A 19,975-nucleotide genomic window follows, 5' to 3' on the forward strand; every position below is an offset into this window, starting at 1 on the left:
TGATTCCTAATCGCCCAAATGTAAACAGGGCTTTACTTTGCCAGTAACCACTTAAGACTGAAACTTAGACTTTTAGTAAAAATAATCTTTAATCACCCCCTTAAGCGTCGGTTCACATTACCGCGACGCTACTTCCCAGGGCGACCACCGAGATCGCGGTGCGAGCAGCGCGCCGCGACCTCGGAGCGGCCGCCACGGACTTCATAACATTGAAGTCTATGGCGGTCGCCTCCTGGTCGCCCCAAAGAAGCTCCGGACCCTTTTTTCTAGGTCGGAGCGACTTGTGTCGCTCCTATTAGAACGGGTCCGCAGCTTCCCTATGTATTTTATATGTATATTAGCTTCCCTAATATTCTTGCTAAAGATTTTAAGATGCAACATTAAAATTTTTATGTATCTTTATAAGATGTTACATATGAGAGCACAAAGGTCCACTAGGTCACTTAAACACTGTATACACTGTGCTTGGTCTTGTTGATTGTCGTTTTGAATGGGTCATGTACAGATTATGTGGAACGTATGTGGTATTGAATACGTATTCACCCATGTCCACCTCATCTTTCACCAAGAATCCTTCATTGTCGATTTTGTGACACCAGCAGATGTCTTTGCTATAAATAAAAGTATACGTGAAAAATGTTAGAAAAAACAAAGCAGAAAATAATGACCAATGCTGCAAAAATGATCACAAACCTCTAGAATAACATCCAAACTGGTAAAATACACAAGCAAATCAGTATTTTGTAGAAAGACCTGCTATGTAATAATAATAATAATAATAATATGTATAGGATTCCAGATTTTTTTGGAGCAATTTTACTCGTTCAGATTCTAAACTTGACAATAAGCATACAATATGCTATATTCTAAATTTGAGCATTCCTGGAGCTCCAACACGCAGAGCTCTCTATTATGCACATTTTTACTTAATTTAAGAAGTCAAGGCTTAACCTTGCTCCTGCCATTCTCCTGCACAGCACCACACCAATTAATGAGATCTGTCACAACAGCAAGACAAGGGGAGTCTGCGGAGGAGCAAGCGCATCAACTTCCAGATTTGTATAAAAAGGCAATCTAGTTTTCTTTAATAACATCAGGAAGGCCCAGTAATGATCTGTTACTTGTTAGTTCAGGGGTCTCCAAATGTTTTAAAGAAAGACTTTAGACGGGAGCCTGTGGAAGTAAACAATGCCCGATCTTTGGTAATAGGGGGAGAAATAGTTTGTGTCAGTGGGAGGAATAGTGCCCCATTGTTGTTGTCAGTGGAGGGAATTATGCCCAATTGTTGGTGTTAGAGAAAGTAATAGTGCCCTAATGGTGTACGTTGCAGCAATAATGCAACCACAGGTTGCAGGAAATAAATTTGCTTGATTCCCCCATCAACACAGACAGTGTTGATGCAGAAATCCCTAGTGCTTGCCCATTGTCTTCTCTCGACGAGGGGGGCAGGGGAGGGTGGGGGAAGTCGTCCCCGCCAGAAAAAGATAGTGAATTTTTCTAGTGGCTATAGCAGCCGCTAACAATACTAGCAGGAAAAACCCGGCATGCTGGTTGTACCCAAGTTGATCGATTGATCAACTTGGTACAGTTAGCCGGTCCATACGCGGTTCGAATCTCAGGCCGGTTCAGTAGGATGGCGCAACCTGCACATATTCAAATCTACTCTAAAAATGTATATGATGCCATCACTAATCACAGGCTTGTTCAATAAAGCAGTGCAAAGTCCAGTGCCAGTGTACAAAAAACAGTAACCCCCAGCAACCAACCAGATCTGATCAGTTTATTGTAGGCAGATCATAAGGAATGCATGTAAGTCCAACAATGAGCTGCTCTTCTTTGCTACTTTTTTGCATGTTACCTATACCATTGTAAATAGTTTTGTTATATCTGTCTTAAATGTGCAAAAAAAAAAAATTATCCCTGCGAAAAAATATTTTGAGCTGATAACTTTCTGTTCTCTTCCTGTGCAGCACTGTTATTGGATACATTGTTTCCAGCTCCCAATGAACTACAGAACCCCCCCTCTCTGTGAAGAAGAGAAGACAAGTAAATGTTCTGTAGACTTCAAACACTTCTTGTCCTTGGATGAAAAAAACGACACCTCCAATGATACAATGCAATCAGTAAGTGTAGTCGCTTTTGGACACTGGTAAGAACAACAGGAACAAAATCTTGAAAAAAACCCAAGTGCAGCCACCACATCTGAGTACTGGTATATATTGTCAAGAAAAAGTATGTAAATCCTTTGAATTAACAGGTTTTCTGCAGCAATTTGCAATAAAATGTGATCTAATCCTCATCTAAAGCCTGGTAAACACTAAAAGAAAATCAGATGAACAATTGTCTGGTCTCCATTCAAGTACAACATTTTAAGTACAGTGAAGAGATATTGCAGGAAACTGAAGAGATTGAAGAGATACTGCAAGAGATTGGCTTGGAGTTTGCAACTGACTCATCTGTGTTTTTTTGCTGGCTATTGCTTGAGAAGGGGAAAGGAATTTGGTCAGGTGTTTGCTATTTGCATTTGCTAATGAGACTAGCCCATTAAGGTGTTACAATTGTTGCTGGGGGAGGAGCTGTGAAGGAGTGTGTATATATAGAGAAATACTAATTAGCTGGCCTAATTCATTAGCTGCAAGTACACCATTCAAGTACAACATTTTAAGTACAGTGAAGAGATATTGCAGGAAACTGAAGAGATTGAAGAGATACTGCAAGAGATTGGCTTGGAGTTTGCAACTGACTCATCTGTGTTTTTTGCTGGCTATTGCTTATGAAGGGGAAAGGAATTTGGTCAGGTGTTTGCTATTTGCATTTGCTAATGAGACTAGTCCATTAAGGTGTTACAATTGTTGCTGGGGGAGGAGCTGTGAAGGAGTGAGCGTATATATAGAGACATACTCATTAGCTGGCCTAATTCATTAGCTGCAAGTACTCCATTCAAGTACAACATTTGAAGTACAGCGAAGAGATATTGCAGGAAACTGAAGAGATTGAAGAGATACTGCAAGAGATTGGCTTGAAGTTTGCAACTGACTCATCTGTGTTTTTTTGCTGGCTATTGCTTGAGAAGGGGAAAGGAATTTGGTCAGGTGTTTGCTATTTGCATTTGCTAATGAGACTAGCCCATTAAGGTGTTACAATTGTTGCTGGGGAAGGAGCTGTGAAGGAGTGAGTGTATATAGAGAGACATACTCATTAGCTGGCCTAATTCATTAGCTGCAAGTACACCATTCAAGTACAACATTTAAGTACAGTGAAGAGATATTGCAGGAAACTGAAGAGATTGAAGAGATACTGCAAGAGATTGGCTTGGAGTTTGCAACTGACTCATCTGTGTTTTTTGCTGGCTATTGCTTATGAAGGGGAAAGGAATTTGGTCAGGTGTTTGCTATTTGCATTTGCTAATGAGACTAGCCCATTAAGGTGTTACAATTGTTGCTGGAGGAGGAGCTGTGAAGGAGTGAGCGTATATATAGAGACATACTCATTAGCTGGCCTAATTCATTAGCTGCAAGTACTCCATTCAAGTACAACATTTGAAGTACAGCGAAGAGATATTGCAGGAAACTGAAGAGATTGAAGAGATACTGCAAGAGATTGGCTTGGAGTTTGCAACTGACTCATCTGTGTTTTTTTGCTGGCTATTGCTTGAGAAGGGGAAAGGAATTTGGTCAGGTGTTTGCTATTTGCATTTGCTAATGAGACTAGCCCATTAAGGTGTTACAATTGTTGCTAGGAAGGAGCTGTGAAGGAGTGAGTGTATATAGAGAGACATACTCATTAGCTGGCCTAATTCATTAGCTGCAAGTACTCCATTCAAGTACAACATTTTAAGTACAGTGAAGAGATATTGCAGGTGATAGTCAGGAGGTAGGCTGGAAGGTGGAAAAGGAAAAAAAAAGGTAAGATTTGTTTGACTTAAATTTACATTTTTTTTTCTCCTCTTTAAAATGGCAGACTTGGTTCAGTGCAGGAATTGTTGTGCATTTATTTCATGTTCCACTCTTTGGAGATTCGGATGCTGTCAGATCTGTAGGCAATTCTCCTTACTACAGCAGGAAATTGCATTTTTGAAATCAGAGATATTTAAATTATCTGTTAAACAAACTCCAGCTGGGACTGCTGCAATGCCACTGCCACAGAGGACCCCCGGAAAGGGCAGATGGGTTACTGTAGGTTCTGGAAGACTTAGAGTGGTGGATAGAAGACAAGTCCCACAGTCGGTGGTTCTCCAAAATTCATTTGCAGCACTCTCAGAATGTAAGGACAACATGGATATGGACTCAAGCACAGAGGGTGAGAAACCATCGACTCCTATGTCTAATGTATGCAAGACTGCAGCCAAGGACAAAAAAGATAAAGTGAAGTATCAAAGGAAGCAGCTGTTGCTGGGTGATTCAATCATAAGAAGTGTGGAGCTTAAAGAAAATGGTTTTGTGAGATGTCTCCCTGGTGCTACTGCTAGGCGAGATAGAAGACGTATTATTAATATTGTTAAGCAAGCAAAGCAGGAAGGGGACGTGGATGTTCTTGTCCATCTAGGGACAAATGACCTGGCTTGCAATGAAGTGTCAGAGGTGAAAAAATCTTTTATCACACTTGGAAATGACATACAGGATTTTGCATCCACCATTTCATTTTCTGAAGTTCTGCCTGTGCATAATGTTCAGAATGATAGGCAGAGGCGCATAAAGGAGTTCAACATATGGCTTAGTAAATGGTGTCAAGAGCAAGGATTTGGCTTTGTTTCTCATGATAGCTCTACTTGGAATAGAAAGGAACTGTACAAAAAAGATGGTTTGCATCTTTCTCTCAAAGGAACAAATGTACTTAGTGAACAACTCCAAGAATTTGCGAAAGAGTATTTAAACTAGGAAGGGGGGGGGCAAAAGAGTGAAAATACAAGAGTCCAATTGCCCCCCGAAACAATGCCAGAACAGGTCAGAAGCACAGAGGTTAAGAAATGATAAGCTCAGAGTCCTGTCTACAAATGCTCGCAGTTTAGGTAAAAAAATCAATGAACTTGGGTCAATAATGGCATCTGAGAATGTAGATTTAGTGGCTGTTACGGAGACATGGTTTAATGAAAGAAATGACTGGGACATAACCATACCAGGATACTCTTTATACAGAAGAGACAGAGAAGGCAAGAAAGGAGGAGTGGCCTTGTATGTGAAAGATAGCATTAAATCTAACCTAATACAAGTTGGTGAGGCCAACATAGAGTCAGTTTGAGATACGTTGCAGTTTGCTAATCATGCAGTAACTCGTGTAGGTGTGATATATAGACCACCTGGTCAAGTTAAAGAACTAGATGATCTACTAGTTGAAGAAATTGCTAAAATGACAATGAAAGGAGAAGTTATCATTATGGGAGATTTCAATCTTCCAGATATAAACTGGAAAACCAAAATAGCAAGTTCTACCAGGAGTACAGATATTCTAAATTCCCTACTGGGGTTGTCACTGCAACAAGTGGTTGAGGAGCCAACTCGGAGGGAGGCCATTTCGGATTTGGTATTCACAAATGGGGATTTGGTATATGATGTCATTGTAGGCGAAACCTTGGGATCTAGTGATCACCAGTCAGTGTGGTTTAATATAAGAACTGTGAAAGAGTCACACCACACAAAAACAAAAGTTTTAGATTTTAGAAAAACAGACTTTTCAAAAATGAAATTAGTCATAAATGAGTCCTTATCAGACTGGAACGGATTACATGGAGTCCAGGAGAAATGGGACTACTTAAAAGGTGCATTATTGAAGGCAACAGAAAATTGCATTAGACTTGTCAGTAAAAGCAAAAAAAGGCATAGACCACTGTGGTACTCAGCAGAAGTGGCCCAAATCATTAAAAATAAAAAGCTAGCATTTTGTAATTATAAAAAAACCCAGAGCAATGAAGATAAGGAAATCTACAAGATTAGGCAGAAAGAGGCCAAGCAAGTTATAAGAACTTCTAAAGCGCAGGCAGAAGAAAAACTAGCTCAGTCTATGAAAAAGGGGGATAAGACATTCTTCAGATATATAAATGAAAAAAGGAAATTAAAACAAGGAATAACTAAAACAAAGGACGGAAGGTATGTAGAAGAGAATAAAGGGCTAGCCGACTGCCTTAATGAATACTTCTGTTCAGTTTTTACAGAAGAAAAAGAAGGAAAAGGACCTCCACTTGAAAGGATGACTAATGAATCGTTTGATGCATGTGTCTTTACAGAGGAAGACGTTCTAAGATTGCTGTCTAAAGTGAAGACAAATAAGTCACAGGGTCCTGATGAGATACACCCAAAATTATTAAAAGAGCTTAGTGGTGAGCTGGCAAAACCATTAACAGATTTATTTAACCAATCATTAGTAACAGGAGTCGTCCCGGAAGATTGGAAATTGGCAAATGTCGTGCCCATTCACAAGAAAGGTAGTAGGGAGGAATCGAGCAACTATAGACCAGTGAGTCTGACATCAATAGTAGGCAAATTAATGGAAACCCTATTAAAGGATAGAATTGTGGAACATCTTAAATCCCATGGATTGCAAGATGAAAAACAACATGGGTTTACTTCAGGGAGATCATGTCAAACAAATCTTATAGATTTTTTTAACTGGGTGACTAAAATAATAGACGGTGGAGGTGCAGTAGACATTGCATATCTAGATTTTAGTAAGGCTTTTGACACTGTCCCACATAGAAGACTTATCAATAAGCTACAGTCATTGAGCATGGACTCCCATATTGTTGAGTGGATTAGGCAGTGGCTGAGTGACAGACAACAGAGGGTTGTAGTCAATGGAGAACATTCAGAACAAGGTCATGTTACCAGTGGGGTACCTCAGGGATCTGTACTGGGACCAATTTTGTTTAATATCTTCATAAGTGATATTGCAAAAGGCCTCGATGGTAAGGTTTGTCTTTTTGCTGATGACACAAAGATATGTAACAGGGTTGATGTTCCTGGAGGGAAACGCCAAATGGAAAAGGATTTAGGAAAACTAGAAGAATGGTCAGAACTCTGGTAACTGAAATTTAATGTGGATAAGTGCAAGATAATGCACCTGGGGCGTAAAAACCCAAGGGCAGAATATAGAATATTTGACACAGTCCTGACCTCAGTATCTGAGGAAAGGGATTTAGGAGTAATTATTTCAGAAGACTTAAAGGTGGGAGGACAATGTAATAGAGCAGCACGAAATGCCAGCAGAATGCTTGGATGTATAGGGAGAGGTATAAGCAGTAGAAAGAGAGAAGTGCTTATGCCGCTGTACAGAACACTGGTGAGACCTCACTTGGAGTATTGTGCGCAGTACTGGAGGCCATATCTCCAGAAGGATATAGATACTCTAGAGAGAGTTCAGAGAAGAGCTACTAAACTAGTACATGGATTGCAGGAAAAAACTTACCAGAAAAGGTTAAAGGACCTTAACATGTATAGCTTGGAAGAAAGAAGAGACAGAGGGGATATGATAGAAACTTTTAAATACATAAAGGGAATCAACTCGGTAAAGGAGGAGAGCATATTTAAAAGAAGAAAAACTACCACAAGAGGACACTGTTTTAAACTAGAGGGGCAAAGGTTTAAAAGTAATATGAGGAAGTATTACTTTACTGAGAGAGTAGTGGATGCATGGAATAACCTTCCTGCAGAAGTGGTAGCTGCAAATACAGTGAAGGAGTTTAAGCATGCATGGGATAGGCATAAGGCTATCCTTCATATAAGATAGGGCCAGGGACTATTCATAGGATTCAGATATATTGGGCAGACTAGGTGGGCCAAATGGTTCTTATCTGCCGACACATTCTATGTTTCTATGTTTCTTCAATGTTTCACAGCAGGTCGAAACTAAGGATGGTACTAGCTGAAGCTCTGTTATAGTAAAGACAGAAATTACGAGTAGTGATTGGCCGAACACCCCCCTGTTCGGTTCACACCAGAACATCTCGAACAAGGAAAAAGTTCTTGAAAAGACAAGAACTCACTGCTCAAGGTGGTGTAATTGCCTGGTGACTCACACCGGTGCATGCCCCGGCTCGCCTCCGTGAAAACTCGATAAAGGAAAAGGAATTGGCAGCACTCCAGGTTGAGTCAAAATCCAGATTTGTTGACTGGACATCCAAATATGACAATCGTGACAAGGTAGACGCGTTTCACACACTAACTGTGTGCTTAATCATTACTAATGATTAAGGAAAAAGTTCTAGCGGACATGTGAACTCTATTAAAGTCTATGGGACACGAACATGAAAAATAAAAATTCCTAATTTTAAAGGCTTAAATGCAAGTTATTGCCATAACAAGTGTATGGGCACCTAGGTACTGCCCTGGGGGACATGCATCAATGCAAAAAAATGTTTTTAAAATTATCACTTTTAAAGGAGCAGTAATTTTAATGATACCTAAAGTGAAACAATAAGAATGAAAAATATCTTCAAATATTGTGCCTGGAGGGTCTCCTTAATGTTCAACTGGGGTAGCGAAATTTGCCTGCTAGTCAAATCAACAGGTGGTGTACTGCTAGCAGATTGGATGCAAGTACCTGTGGCTTCCATTGCTATATCATCATCCCTCTCAGTTCAGGTTTTTGAGAAGACTTGGGGTATAGTAGGGGTAGAGATAACAGATGAGGAGCAAGGAGAAGTCTGCATTTTTTTATGATGTGGATCTTTCAGCTGCTGTTGCCAACAGACTGCATGGCAGGTCATCATATGTTTTGTCAAGCATGTGGTGCCCAAGCGGCTGGTGTTCTGGCCACACATGATCCGCTTCAGACAGAGATTGCAAACAGCAACGCTGTGGTCTGCTGCACATGTGTTGCAAAAAGCCCACACCAATGAACTTTTGGAAGTCAGCGGGGAGTTAGCAGCGCCCTGCACCTGTGGAGCTCTGTGCTGTGAAGCAATAGGGTGGCTGCCCTTAAGCCGGCCCCGCAGGACATCCTGCCACGTTTGAGTTGTGCCTCCTCCTCCCCACTTTTTCCGCCTCTATTCTTTCAGGAACCCAAGAACAGTCAGTGACCTCATCATCCCCTCCCTCCTCGTCACTGGAGCACACTTGGAAGTATACTGTAGCTGGGGGAACATGACTGCCAGTTTCTTGTCTGTCATTGTCACCCCCCTCTCTCTAGGTTCATGTTATTCCCTTCCTCAACCTGGGAACCAACATCGGAGCATTCAAATTGCTGCGCATCCCCCAGCATCATATAACTGACACTGTGATCGAATGATTGCATGATGGCGGGGCTACGGAAGTAGTAGCTGTGGATAAGGAGCCTATAGAATAGGCTGCTTTGGCAGCTGCGATGGAAGGCAAACTGGTATGATCCTGGGAGGATGGACGGCTTAGTTATCCACTCCACCATCTCTTCTGCATGTTGTGGCTAAATAACATGGCCAGCATCGGAAAAAAAAAAGACCAGAGTGCCCCGCCTGCAGAGGATGCACCATGTCCACGACCACCACTTTTCACTGTGGACACAGAGGCTGCTTGCCCTTCTTTAGTGGCCTGTGAGCATCTGCCTCTCCTTATTGGCCTTTCAGACATGATGGGGATTTTTTTTGGGGGGGGGTTTATACCTTTTTATTATAGAATGTGGGATGAAAATATGGTGCTTGGGTGTAATACTTTGTGCTTGGTGCACTGTACACCATTTTATAATTATTTTTTTATTATTTGGGGGGGATTTTTATAACTTTTTATTATAGAGTGTGGGAAGGGAATATGGTGCTTGGGTGCAATACTTTTGTGCTTGGTGCACTATAAACTGTTTTATTATAGTTTTTTACCCCTACTGTTGCAGAAGGAATAGCACCTGTAAAACAGAAGGGGGGGGGCAGCAATTATGCCCTGAATAATATTAGTGCTGCTGCGCCACACAAAAAAAAGAAAACCCCTGCTGATGCAGAAGGAATGGCACCTGCGACGCAGAAGGGGGGACAGCAATTATGCCCTAAATAATATTAGTGCTGCTGTGCCACAAACAAAAAAAAAACACACACACACTGCTTAAGCAGAAGGAATATCACCTGCAATGCAGAAGGGGGGACAGCAATTATGCCCTAAATATTATTAGTGCTGCTGTGCCACGAAAAAAAAACCACACTGCTGACGCAGAAGGACTAGCACCTGTGACGCAGAAGGGGGACAGCAATTATGCCCTAAATATTATTAGTGCTGCTGCACCACAAAAAAAATCCGGAATAGCACCTGCGACACGAGTACTAATATAGCAGCAATGTTTGGTCATTCTTCCAGAAGCACATTTGTGAGGTCAGGCACTGATGTTGGACGGAAAGGCCTGGCTCACAGTCTCCGCTCTAATTCATCCCAAAGGTGTTCTATCAGGTTGAGGTCAGGACTCAGGACCTTGCTTTGTGCACTGGTACAAATCATTTGGTGGAGGGGGGGGATTATGGTGTGTGGTTGTTTTTCAGGGGTTGGGCTTGGTCCCTTAGTTTCAGTGAAGGGAACTCTTAAGGCGTCAGCATACCAAGACATTTTGGACAATTTCATGCTCCTAACTTTGTGGGAACCGTTTGGGGATGGCCCCTTCCTGTTCCAACATGACTGCGCACCAGTGCACAAAACAAGGTCCATAAAGACATGGATAAGTGAGTCTGGAGTGGAGGAAGTTAACTGGCTTGCACTCCTGACCTCATTTCAATAGAACACCTTTGGAATGAATTAGAGCGGAGACTGCAAGCCAGGCCTTCTCATCTACATCAGTGTCTGATCTCACCAATGCGCTTCTGGAAGAATGGTCAAACATTACCATAGACACATTCCTAAACCTTGTGGACGGCCTTCCCAGAAGAGTTGAAGTTGTTAAAGATGCAAAGGGTGGGGCAACTCAATACTGAACCCTACAGACTAATTCTGGAATGCCATTAAAGTTCATGTGCGTGTAAAGGCAGGCGTCCCAATTCTTTTGGTAATATAGTGTATATATACCAATTAATTTTCTAGCAAAAAATACAAATTTTTACTTCTAAACAAAAGTGTCCAAAGAAGAAGGCCTGGTCTTCCATATCCTATACTGTATATCCATTTTTTATTGCCTGTCTGCATCATTGTTTTTCTAACAGAACACCTAAATGACTTGTTTTAGAAAAAAAAAATGAAAGCAAGTATTCCATCATTAGGAGTATATTTATTAACGTTGGATTGGATACTACAACATTATTGGTACACTGGTAAAGAATAAAAATACTATAATAGAAAACTCTATATGTATAAAGTAGGAATTTTAGGTTAAAGGGTTAGTTTACCTTTACAGAAAATCTGTAATGGTGACCTAACACCAGACCCCCTCTCCATCTCTCCGGGCCCTGCTGTACTTACCTCCTGCAACCCTGAGCTGTCAGAGTTCCTACAAGCCTCTTTACTGGTCTCGGGATTTGAAATCCCCACTGCTTTCTCTCCGCTTCGTTCAGCGCTGCAAGGGGTCTGTGATTCTTATTGGGTAGCACCATCCATGTGAGGATGTTAGGTCACTTTTACAGATTTTCCATAAAAGCAAACTAACATGTTAGGGCATATTAAGAAAGAATAGCAAAAATGTGTACTTACCTGCCCACAGCAAGTGCAGCTATGAGACATGCCAACAAAATAGCCAGAAGAACAGAGAGGATGACAACAAGTACAATCATTCCAGCACTGCGACCTTGAGGCCATGGATTCAGAATACTTTGACTGATTCCTAATGGGAAAGGAACAAAGTAGAATATATGGATATATGATATTATTCTATTTTGTTTAGGTACAGTACTTGTACGACTGATATTTTAGAAAAACCCTTTTTCACTGTAAACTGACTACTTTTTTCACCCTACATGTTACTTAAATTCCATTTAATATAGTATTATCTAACTATTATGTTTGAAAGGGCGTGAACCCTATGAACCTGAATCTCTAATGCAGACCCTTTCTCACCTCTGTACATGCAGAACATGAGTAATTTCTTTTTTAGCACCACTCTTCCCTCATTGCCTACTTTCAGGCCCCCTCTAAACTGAACTTGTGCCCAGATTTTAGAAATTAAACTACGTACATATTATTAGCAAGCAGTAAAAAAATTTGTAAAATAAAACATTTGTGACCTCTCATGCTGCTTTTATTGTGAAGGTAATTATTCTCAAAGATCCTCAAAGACTGCAACAAAAACTCTAAGGCCCTATTCACACTTGAGCTATTGGTAGCTTGAATCTCCAAAATGCTCAACATTCAAGATCCCATGTAGTTTAATGGTGGCTAGTCACATATGATCAGGCACCTACAGCTTGAGGCCTAATGCCCTAAAAGCTACACAAGTTGCTATAAAATTGCTTTTGAAGCAGAACTGGACATTTTGGCCCCATAGACTCAAATAGGAATGTCTGAAAAGATAGAATCAAGCATTTTTCACACATTTTTAGGCATTTTAAAGCCTGTAAAAACTTGTCTCCTATTTAGTGCATTCCATTGGCTAAGGCGGGGTTCACACTGATGTGAATTGGGTGCGGGTTTCCCCGCATCCAATTCGCAGGACAGGAGGGTGTGACTGGCTTTCAATGGAGCCGGTTCATACACCTCCAGGTTGGCTGTGGAGCGCACTGGAAAAGGGTCTTGCGCGTCTTTGGCTCAGTTTCAGGTCCAAATACAGGCAAATATTCGAACCTGATCCGCACCTGAAACACTGAACAGGGACGCACTGGACCCTAGGCAGGAACCCACAGCCACATCAGTGTGAACCCAGCCTAAAAAAAAATACCTGAAGCTTGAATACACACGTAAAATACTTGAAATAGGCTTCTAAAATGCTCATATATGCACTCAAATATGCCCAAAAATGTATACCTGTAAATCACTCTGCTCATGTGTGAATGTAGCCTAAAGTTGGGTTTAATTTAGTTTCTAAGCCTAGGTGCAGATATGTGCGTGCATGTTTGGGCATACACGTCATGAGTACAGCAGCCTGTTCATTTCAATGGACTGCTGTATCCATGAGAAACACGGGAAAAGAAGTCCCTGACCCTTTTTTAAAAATGCAGTTTCACACGCAGGTGCACATCTGCTAAAGAGCAGCATGTTTATGTGCGGGTCGGGAGTGTGTGTGGTTATACACATTCTTGACCCACATATATGCAAACCTAGCCTAACTGCTTGGAAATACCAGATATCTGCTTTATTTATATGGTTGGAAGCCTCTCAGGATCTGCTCTCAGAGGAAAAAGCTAAAGTTTCAACGCCTATGTTGAGAACTTTGAAAGTGAATTTCCTCCACAATGCTATAGTAGATACAGAAACTAATGAGAAATGTTTTAAAGTACATGTACTATTCGTTTCAAATAGGTATATACTTTAGTGTGCATGATCTGGGCACAGGTTAAGGTCTAAGTTGCCCATTTGCCTGAGGGGCTTGCTCTTGTTCTCTTGTATCACAACTGAAATAGTTACATGCAAGGTAATAAAGGCTTCATCCTAGTCCCACCAGCCACTTGGTACCCTGTTGTTTCACTTTTATTCTGTAACTGACTGTCTGAGTAGCCAGTCAGTCTGTCTGACTCATGTAGAGCCATAGCGAAAGGCTTGAAAGGGGATGTTTTTGAGTTCGCCATGCTCATGTCCTCATTGTCTTTTGTCGTTATGTATTGTCACAACTTTATCATAAGTGTTATACTGCCATTGCTTGTTGTTTTTCTCTGGATCTTTCCCTTTAGGGAATTTATGTAGCCTGTCTAGCTCTAAAGCTAGGGCAAATACTTAAAGTGTTTGTTACCCTAAAAAAAAAAAATGATCCTGTTCCCTTAAAGCATGAAAAACAGCACAGTGCTTGTGCTGTGTAATTTGGCCCCTGTATCATATAAAATACCTGACTGTTCCTGTCTGGTTCTGCCCTCCCCCCAGTAAACTGACCATGGTTTATCATGGCTGCTGAGCACTGACACTGTGGTCAGTTTACGTGCCTCCGTCATTCGCAGCTCCCCTCTGCCATCTCCCCCCTCCCATCCCTGCCTGTCAGCTCGTACAAGTGCCGCTTTGCTCCCGCCCTTTCCCCTACTGCTGCTATAAAACTACTGTATGTTCTGATCATACAATCCCCTGTGTTAAATAAGGGCATGTGCCACACTGCATGTGGTTTATAACAATTATGCCAATATCTACTCTGTTTCAGAGCGCCTCCCGGCGCTCACATGACTGCTCGCCTCTCTCCTCTTATCTTCCTCTCTTCCCCTCCTCCCCGGCTGATGTCAGTCTTAGCTTAGTCTGGAGTTCTTAGCGCCTCCCACTGTAGCTGTCAGCCCAGCAGAGAAGAGCTGTGAGCAGTCACGTAAGTCTGGATGCGCTCTGAAAAAAGATAGATATTGGCATATTTTTTATAAAACACGTGCAGTGCGGCACATGTCCTTATTTAACACAGGGGATTGTATGATCATATGATAGTGGCTTTACAACTAGTGTTGAGCGAACACGGACTGTATTATTCGTGTTCGTACCGAATAATTGGATTTTTTGTACCCGAACACGGACACGGACACTTTACTGTATGTTCGGGTAAAAATCCGTGTTCGGTCGTTTTATTTCCGGGTTTTGCATGCTTTGGCGCTCTTTTCATGGCGGGCTTTCAACAGCCAATCAACAATCGTTTAACTGGTGTGCCTTAAGCCATCCCAGCCATGCCTGCAAATGTCTTAGTAGCTGTGATTGGCCGTCTGAAGCATGTGACCAAGTCTTTATAAGTTCGAGGCAGCCGCAGCGGCGTCATTATGCTGCTTATATCAGGGACAGAGCACACATCAACGTGCTGGCTGCTGATTAGGGAAAGATAGGCAGGAAAAAACCATTTGTGTCCGGATAGAATTGAGGGACAGGTCGGAGTGTTTAGGCAGGGCGAGTTGTAGGCATTTTAGGGATAGAGTCTGCTGAATTATAGGGTCAGTGTCTTCTACAAACTACAATCGATATTGCTGTGTGGGGGGTGGGGTGAATCTGCACTCAATCCTGATCTACGATCTCTTCTCAATCCTGTTAGGGACAGAGTCTGCTGAATTTTAGGGAAACTGTGTTCTACAAACTACAATCGATATTGCTGTGTGGTGTGGGATTGGAGATAGGCAGGTGTCAGTGATCCACATCCATTTTTCTGTGTGTGAGCTGCAGTGAACACAATCTTTTTGGGCTGCAGTGAACACAATCTTTTTGGGCTGCAGTGAACACAATCTTTTTGGGCTGCAGTGAAAACAATCTTTTTGGGCTGCAGTGAACACAATCTTTTTGGGGTGCAGTGAACAAAATCTTTTTGGGGTGCAGTGAACACAATCCTTTTTGGTGTGCAGTGAACACAATCTTTGTGGGGTGCAGTGAACAAAATCCTTTGTGGGGTGCAGTGAACACAATCTTTTTGGGGTGCAGTGAACAAAATCCTTTTTGGGGTGCAGTGAACAACATCCTTTTTGGGGTGCAGTGAACACAATCTTTTTGGGGTGCAGTGAACAAAAACCTTTGTGGGGTGCAGTGAACACAATCTTTTTGGGGTGCAGTGAACACAATCTTTTTGGGGTGGAGTGAACAACATCCTTTTTGGGGTGCAGTGAACAAAATCCTTTTTGGGGTGCAGTGAACAAAATCATTTTTGGGGTGCAGTGAACACAATCTTTTTGGGGTGCAGTGAACACAATCTTTGTGGGGTGCAGTGAACACAATCTTTTTGGGGTGGAGTGAACAACATCCTTTTTGGGGTGCAGTGAACAACATCCTTTTTGGGGTGCAGTGAACACAATCTTTTTGGGGTGCAGTGAACACAATCTTTGTGGGGTACAGTGAACAGAATCTTTGTGGGGTGCAGTGAACACAATCTTTGGGGGGTACAGTGAACACAATCTTTTTGGGGTGCAGTGAACACAATCTTTGTGGGGTGCAGTGAACACAATCTTTTTGGGGTGGAGTGAACAAAATCATTTTTGGGGTGCAGTGAACAACATCCTTTTTGGGGTGCAGTGATCAAAATCCTTTTTGGGGTGCAGTGAACACAATCTTTTTGGGGTGCAGTGAACAAAATCCTTTGTGGGGTGCAGTGAACAGAATCTTTGTGGGGTGCAGTGAACACAATCTTTGGGGGGGTACAGTGAACACAATCTTTTTGGGGTGCAGTGAACACAATCTTTGTGGGGTACAGTGAACACAATCTTTGTGGGGTGCAGTGAACACAATCTTTGGGGGGTACAGTGAACACAATCTTTTTGGGGTGCAGTGAACACAATCTTTGGGGGGTACAGTGAACACAATCTTTTTGGGGTGCAGTGAACACAATCTTTGTGGGGTGCAGTGAACACAATCTTTGGGGGGGTACAGTGAACACAATCTTTTTGGGGTGCAGTGAACAACATCCTTTTAGGGTGCAGTGAACACAATCTTTGTGGGGTGCAGTGAACAACATCCTTTTAGGGTGCAGTGAACACAATCTTTGTGGGGTACAGTGAACAGAATCTTTGTGGGGTGCAGTGAACACAATCTTTGGGGGGTACAGTGAACACAATCTTTGTGAGGTGCAGTGAACACAATCTTTGTGGGGTGCAGTGAACACAATCATTGTGGGGTGCAGTGAACTCAATCTTTGTGGGGTACAGTGAACACAATCTCATACTTCTGAAGATTTGAGGGTGCTGCCTGTTCCATACTCCCCCTACTCCTCATCTAGCCTTTTAGGGGTACAAACAATAGTAATTGGGGCCTAGTGTGGTTGTGTACGTGTGATATACATACACTTTTTTTGGATCATATTTTCTATTCCGCTATTTAATCAAAAACCTTTGGGGATCAGTTAAATTGGGGGATAGTCTGTGTTGGTACGTGTGAGAGAGATCCACCTTTCCAAGTTGTTGGGGTTCATCTCATACTTCTGAAGGTTTGAGGGTGCTGCCTGTTCCATACTCCCCCTACTCCTAGCCTTTTAGGGGTACAAACAATAGTAATTGGGGCCTAGTGTGGTTGTGTACGTGTGATATACATACACTTTTTTTGGATCATATTTTCTATTCCGCTATTTAATCAAAAACCTTTGGGGATCAGTTAAATTGGGGGATAGTCTGTGTTGGTACGTGTGAGAGAGATCCACCTTTCCAAGTTGTTGGGGTTCATCTCATACTTCTGAAGGTTTGAGGGTGCTGCCTGTTCCATACCCCCCCTACTCCTCATCTAGCCTTTTAGGGGTACAAACAATAGTAATTGGGGCCTAGTGTGGTTGTGTACGTGTGATATACATACACTTTTTTTGGATCATATTTTCTATTCCGCTATTTAATCAAAAACCTTTGGGGATCAGTTAAATTGGGGGATAGTCTGTGTTGGTACGTGTGAGAGAGATCCACCTTTCCAAGTTGTTGGGGTTCATCTCATACTTCTGAAGGTTTGAGGGTGCTGCCTGTTCCATACCCCCCCTACTCCTCATCTAGCCTTTTAGGGGTACAAACAATAGTAATTGGGGCCTAGTGTGGTTGTGTACGTGTGATATACATACACTTTTTTTGGATCATATTTTCTATTCCGCTATTTAATCAAAAACCTTTGGGGATCAGTTAAATTGGGGGATAGTCTGTGTTGGTACGTGTGAGAGAGATCCACCTTTCCAAGTTGTTGGGGTTCATCTCATACTTCTGAAGGTTTGAGGGTGCTGCCTGTTCCATACTCCCCCTACTCCTCATCTAGCCTTTTAGGGGTACAAACAATAGTAATTGGGGCCCAGTGTGGTTGTGTACGTGTGATATACATACACTTTTTTTGGATCATATTTTCTATTCCGCTATTTAATCAAAAACCTTTGGGGATCAGTTAAATTGGGGGATAGTCTGTGTTGGTACGTGTGAGAGAGATCCACCTTTCCAAGTTGTTGGGGTTCATCTCATACTTCTGAAGGTTTGAGGGTGCTGCCTGTTCCATACCCCCCCTACTCCTCATCTAGCCTTTTAGGGGTACAAACAATAGTAATTGGGGCCTAGTGTGGTTGTGTACGTGTGATATACATACACTTTTTTTGGATCATATTTTCTATTCCGCTATTTAATCAAAAACCTTTGGGGATCAGTTAAATTGGGGGATAGTCTGTGTTGGTACGTGTGAGAGAGATCCACCTTTCCAAGTTGTTGGGGTTCATCTCATACTTCTGAAGGTTTGAGGGTGCTGCCTGTTCCATACCCCCCCTACTCCTCATCTAGCCTTTTAGGGGTACAAACAATAGTAATTGGGGCCTAGTGTGGTTGTGTACGTGTGATATACATACACTTTTTTTGGATCATATTTTCTATTCCGCTATTTAATCAAAAACCTTTGGGGATCAGTTAAATTGGGGGATAGTCTGTGTTGGTACGTGTGAGAGAGATCCACCTTTCCAAGTTGTTGGGGTTCATCTCATACTTCTGAAGGTTTGAGGGTGCTGCCTGTTCCATACCCCCCCTACTCCTCATCTAGCCTTTTAGGGGTACAAACAATAGTAATTGGGGCCTAGTGTGGTTGTGTACGTGTGATATACATACACTTTTTTTGGATCATATTTTCTATTCCGCTATTTAATCAAAAACCTTTGGGGATCAGTTAAATTGGGGGATAGTCTGTGTTGGTACGTGTGAGAGAGATCCACCTTTCCAAGTTGTTGGGGTTCATCTCATACTTCTGAAGGTTTGAGGGTGCTGCCTGTTCCATACCCCCCCTACTCCTCATCTAGCCTTTTAGGGGTACAAACAATAGTAATTGGGGCCTAGTGTGGTTGTGTACGTGTGATATACATACACTTTTTTTGGATCATATTTTCTATTCCGCTATTTAATCAAAAACCTTTGGGGATCAGTTAAATTGGGGGATAGTCTGTGTTGGTACGTGTGAGAGAGATCCACCTTTCCAAGTTGTTGGGGTTCATCTCATACTTCTGAAGGTTTGAGGGTGCTGCCTGTTCCATACTCCCCCTACTCCTCATCTAGCCTTTTAGGGGTACAAACAATAGTAATTGGGGCCCAGTGTGGTTGTGTACGTGTGATATACATACACTTTTTTTGGATCATATTTTCTATTCCGCTATTTAATCAAAAACCTTTGGGGATCAGTTAAATTGGGGGATAGTCTGTGTTGGTACGTGTGAGAGAGATCCACCTTTCCAAGTTGTTGGGGTTCATCTCATACTTCTGAAGGTTTGAGGGTGCTGCCTGTTCCATACCCCCCCTACTCCTCATCTAGCCTTTTAGGGGTACAAACAATAGTAATTGGGGCCTAGTGTGGTTGTGTACGTGTGATATACATACACTTTTTTTGGATCATATTTTCTATTCCGCTATTTAATCAAAAACCTTTGGGGATCAGTTAAATTGGGGGATAGTCTGTGTTGGTACGTGTGAGAGAGATCCACCTTTCCAAGTTGTTGGGGTTCATCTCATACTTCTGAAGGTTTGAGGGTGCTGCCTGTTCCATACCCCCCCTACTCCTCATCTAGCCTTTTAGGGGTACAAACAATAGTAATTGGGGCCTAGTGTGGTTGTGTACGTGTGATATACATACACTTTTTTTGGATCATATTTTCTATTCCGCTATTTAATCAAAAACCTTTGGGGATCAGTTAAATTGGGGGATAGTCTGTGTTGGTACGTGTGAGAGAGATCCACCTTTCCAAGTTGTTGGGGTTCATCTCATACTTCTGAAGGTTTGAGGGTGCTGCCTGTTCCATACCCCCCCTACTCCTCATCTAGCCTTTTAGGGGTACAAACAATAGTAATTGGGGCCTAGTGTGGTTGTGTACGTGTGATATACATACACTTTTTTTGGATCATATTTTCTATTCCGCTATTTAATCAAAAACCTTTGGGGATCAGTTAAATTGGGGGATAGTCTGTGTTGGTACGTGTGAGAGAGATCCACCTTTCCAAGTTGTTGGGGTTCATCTCATACTTCTGAAGGTTTGAGGGTGCTGCCTGTTCCATACCCCCCCTACTCCTCATCTAGCCTTTTAGGGGTACAAACAATAG

General features: G+C 42.1%; 1 protein-coding gene across 1 annotated transcript in view; it reads right to left on the reverse strand.

Moving 5' to 3' along the window:
* Window positions 1-419: 419 nt before the first annotated feature.
* Window positions 420-19,975, reverse strand: part of LOC309546893 (uroplakin-3b-like protein 1) — a gene marked incomplete at its 5' end in the record, with an annotated part of 48,598 nt that continues 29,042 nt past the window's right edge. The window contains 2 exons of the mRNA XM_082246587.1: window positions 420-611; window positions 11,562-11,691. Of these exons, the coding sequence (XP_082102713.1) occupies window positions 440-611; window positions 11,562-11,691 (302 nt within the window). The 3' untranslated portion in view covers window positions 420-439. The remainder of the gene's footprint in view (window positions 612-11,561; window positions 11,692-19,975) is intronic.

This window comes from Pelophylax lessonae (assembly GCF_965119305.1).
Source record: "Pelophylax lessonae genome assembly, chromosome: 2".
Taxonomy (NCBI): Eukaryota; Metazoa; Chordata; class Amphibia; order Anura; family Ranidae; genus Pelophylax; species Pelophylax lessonae.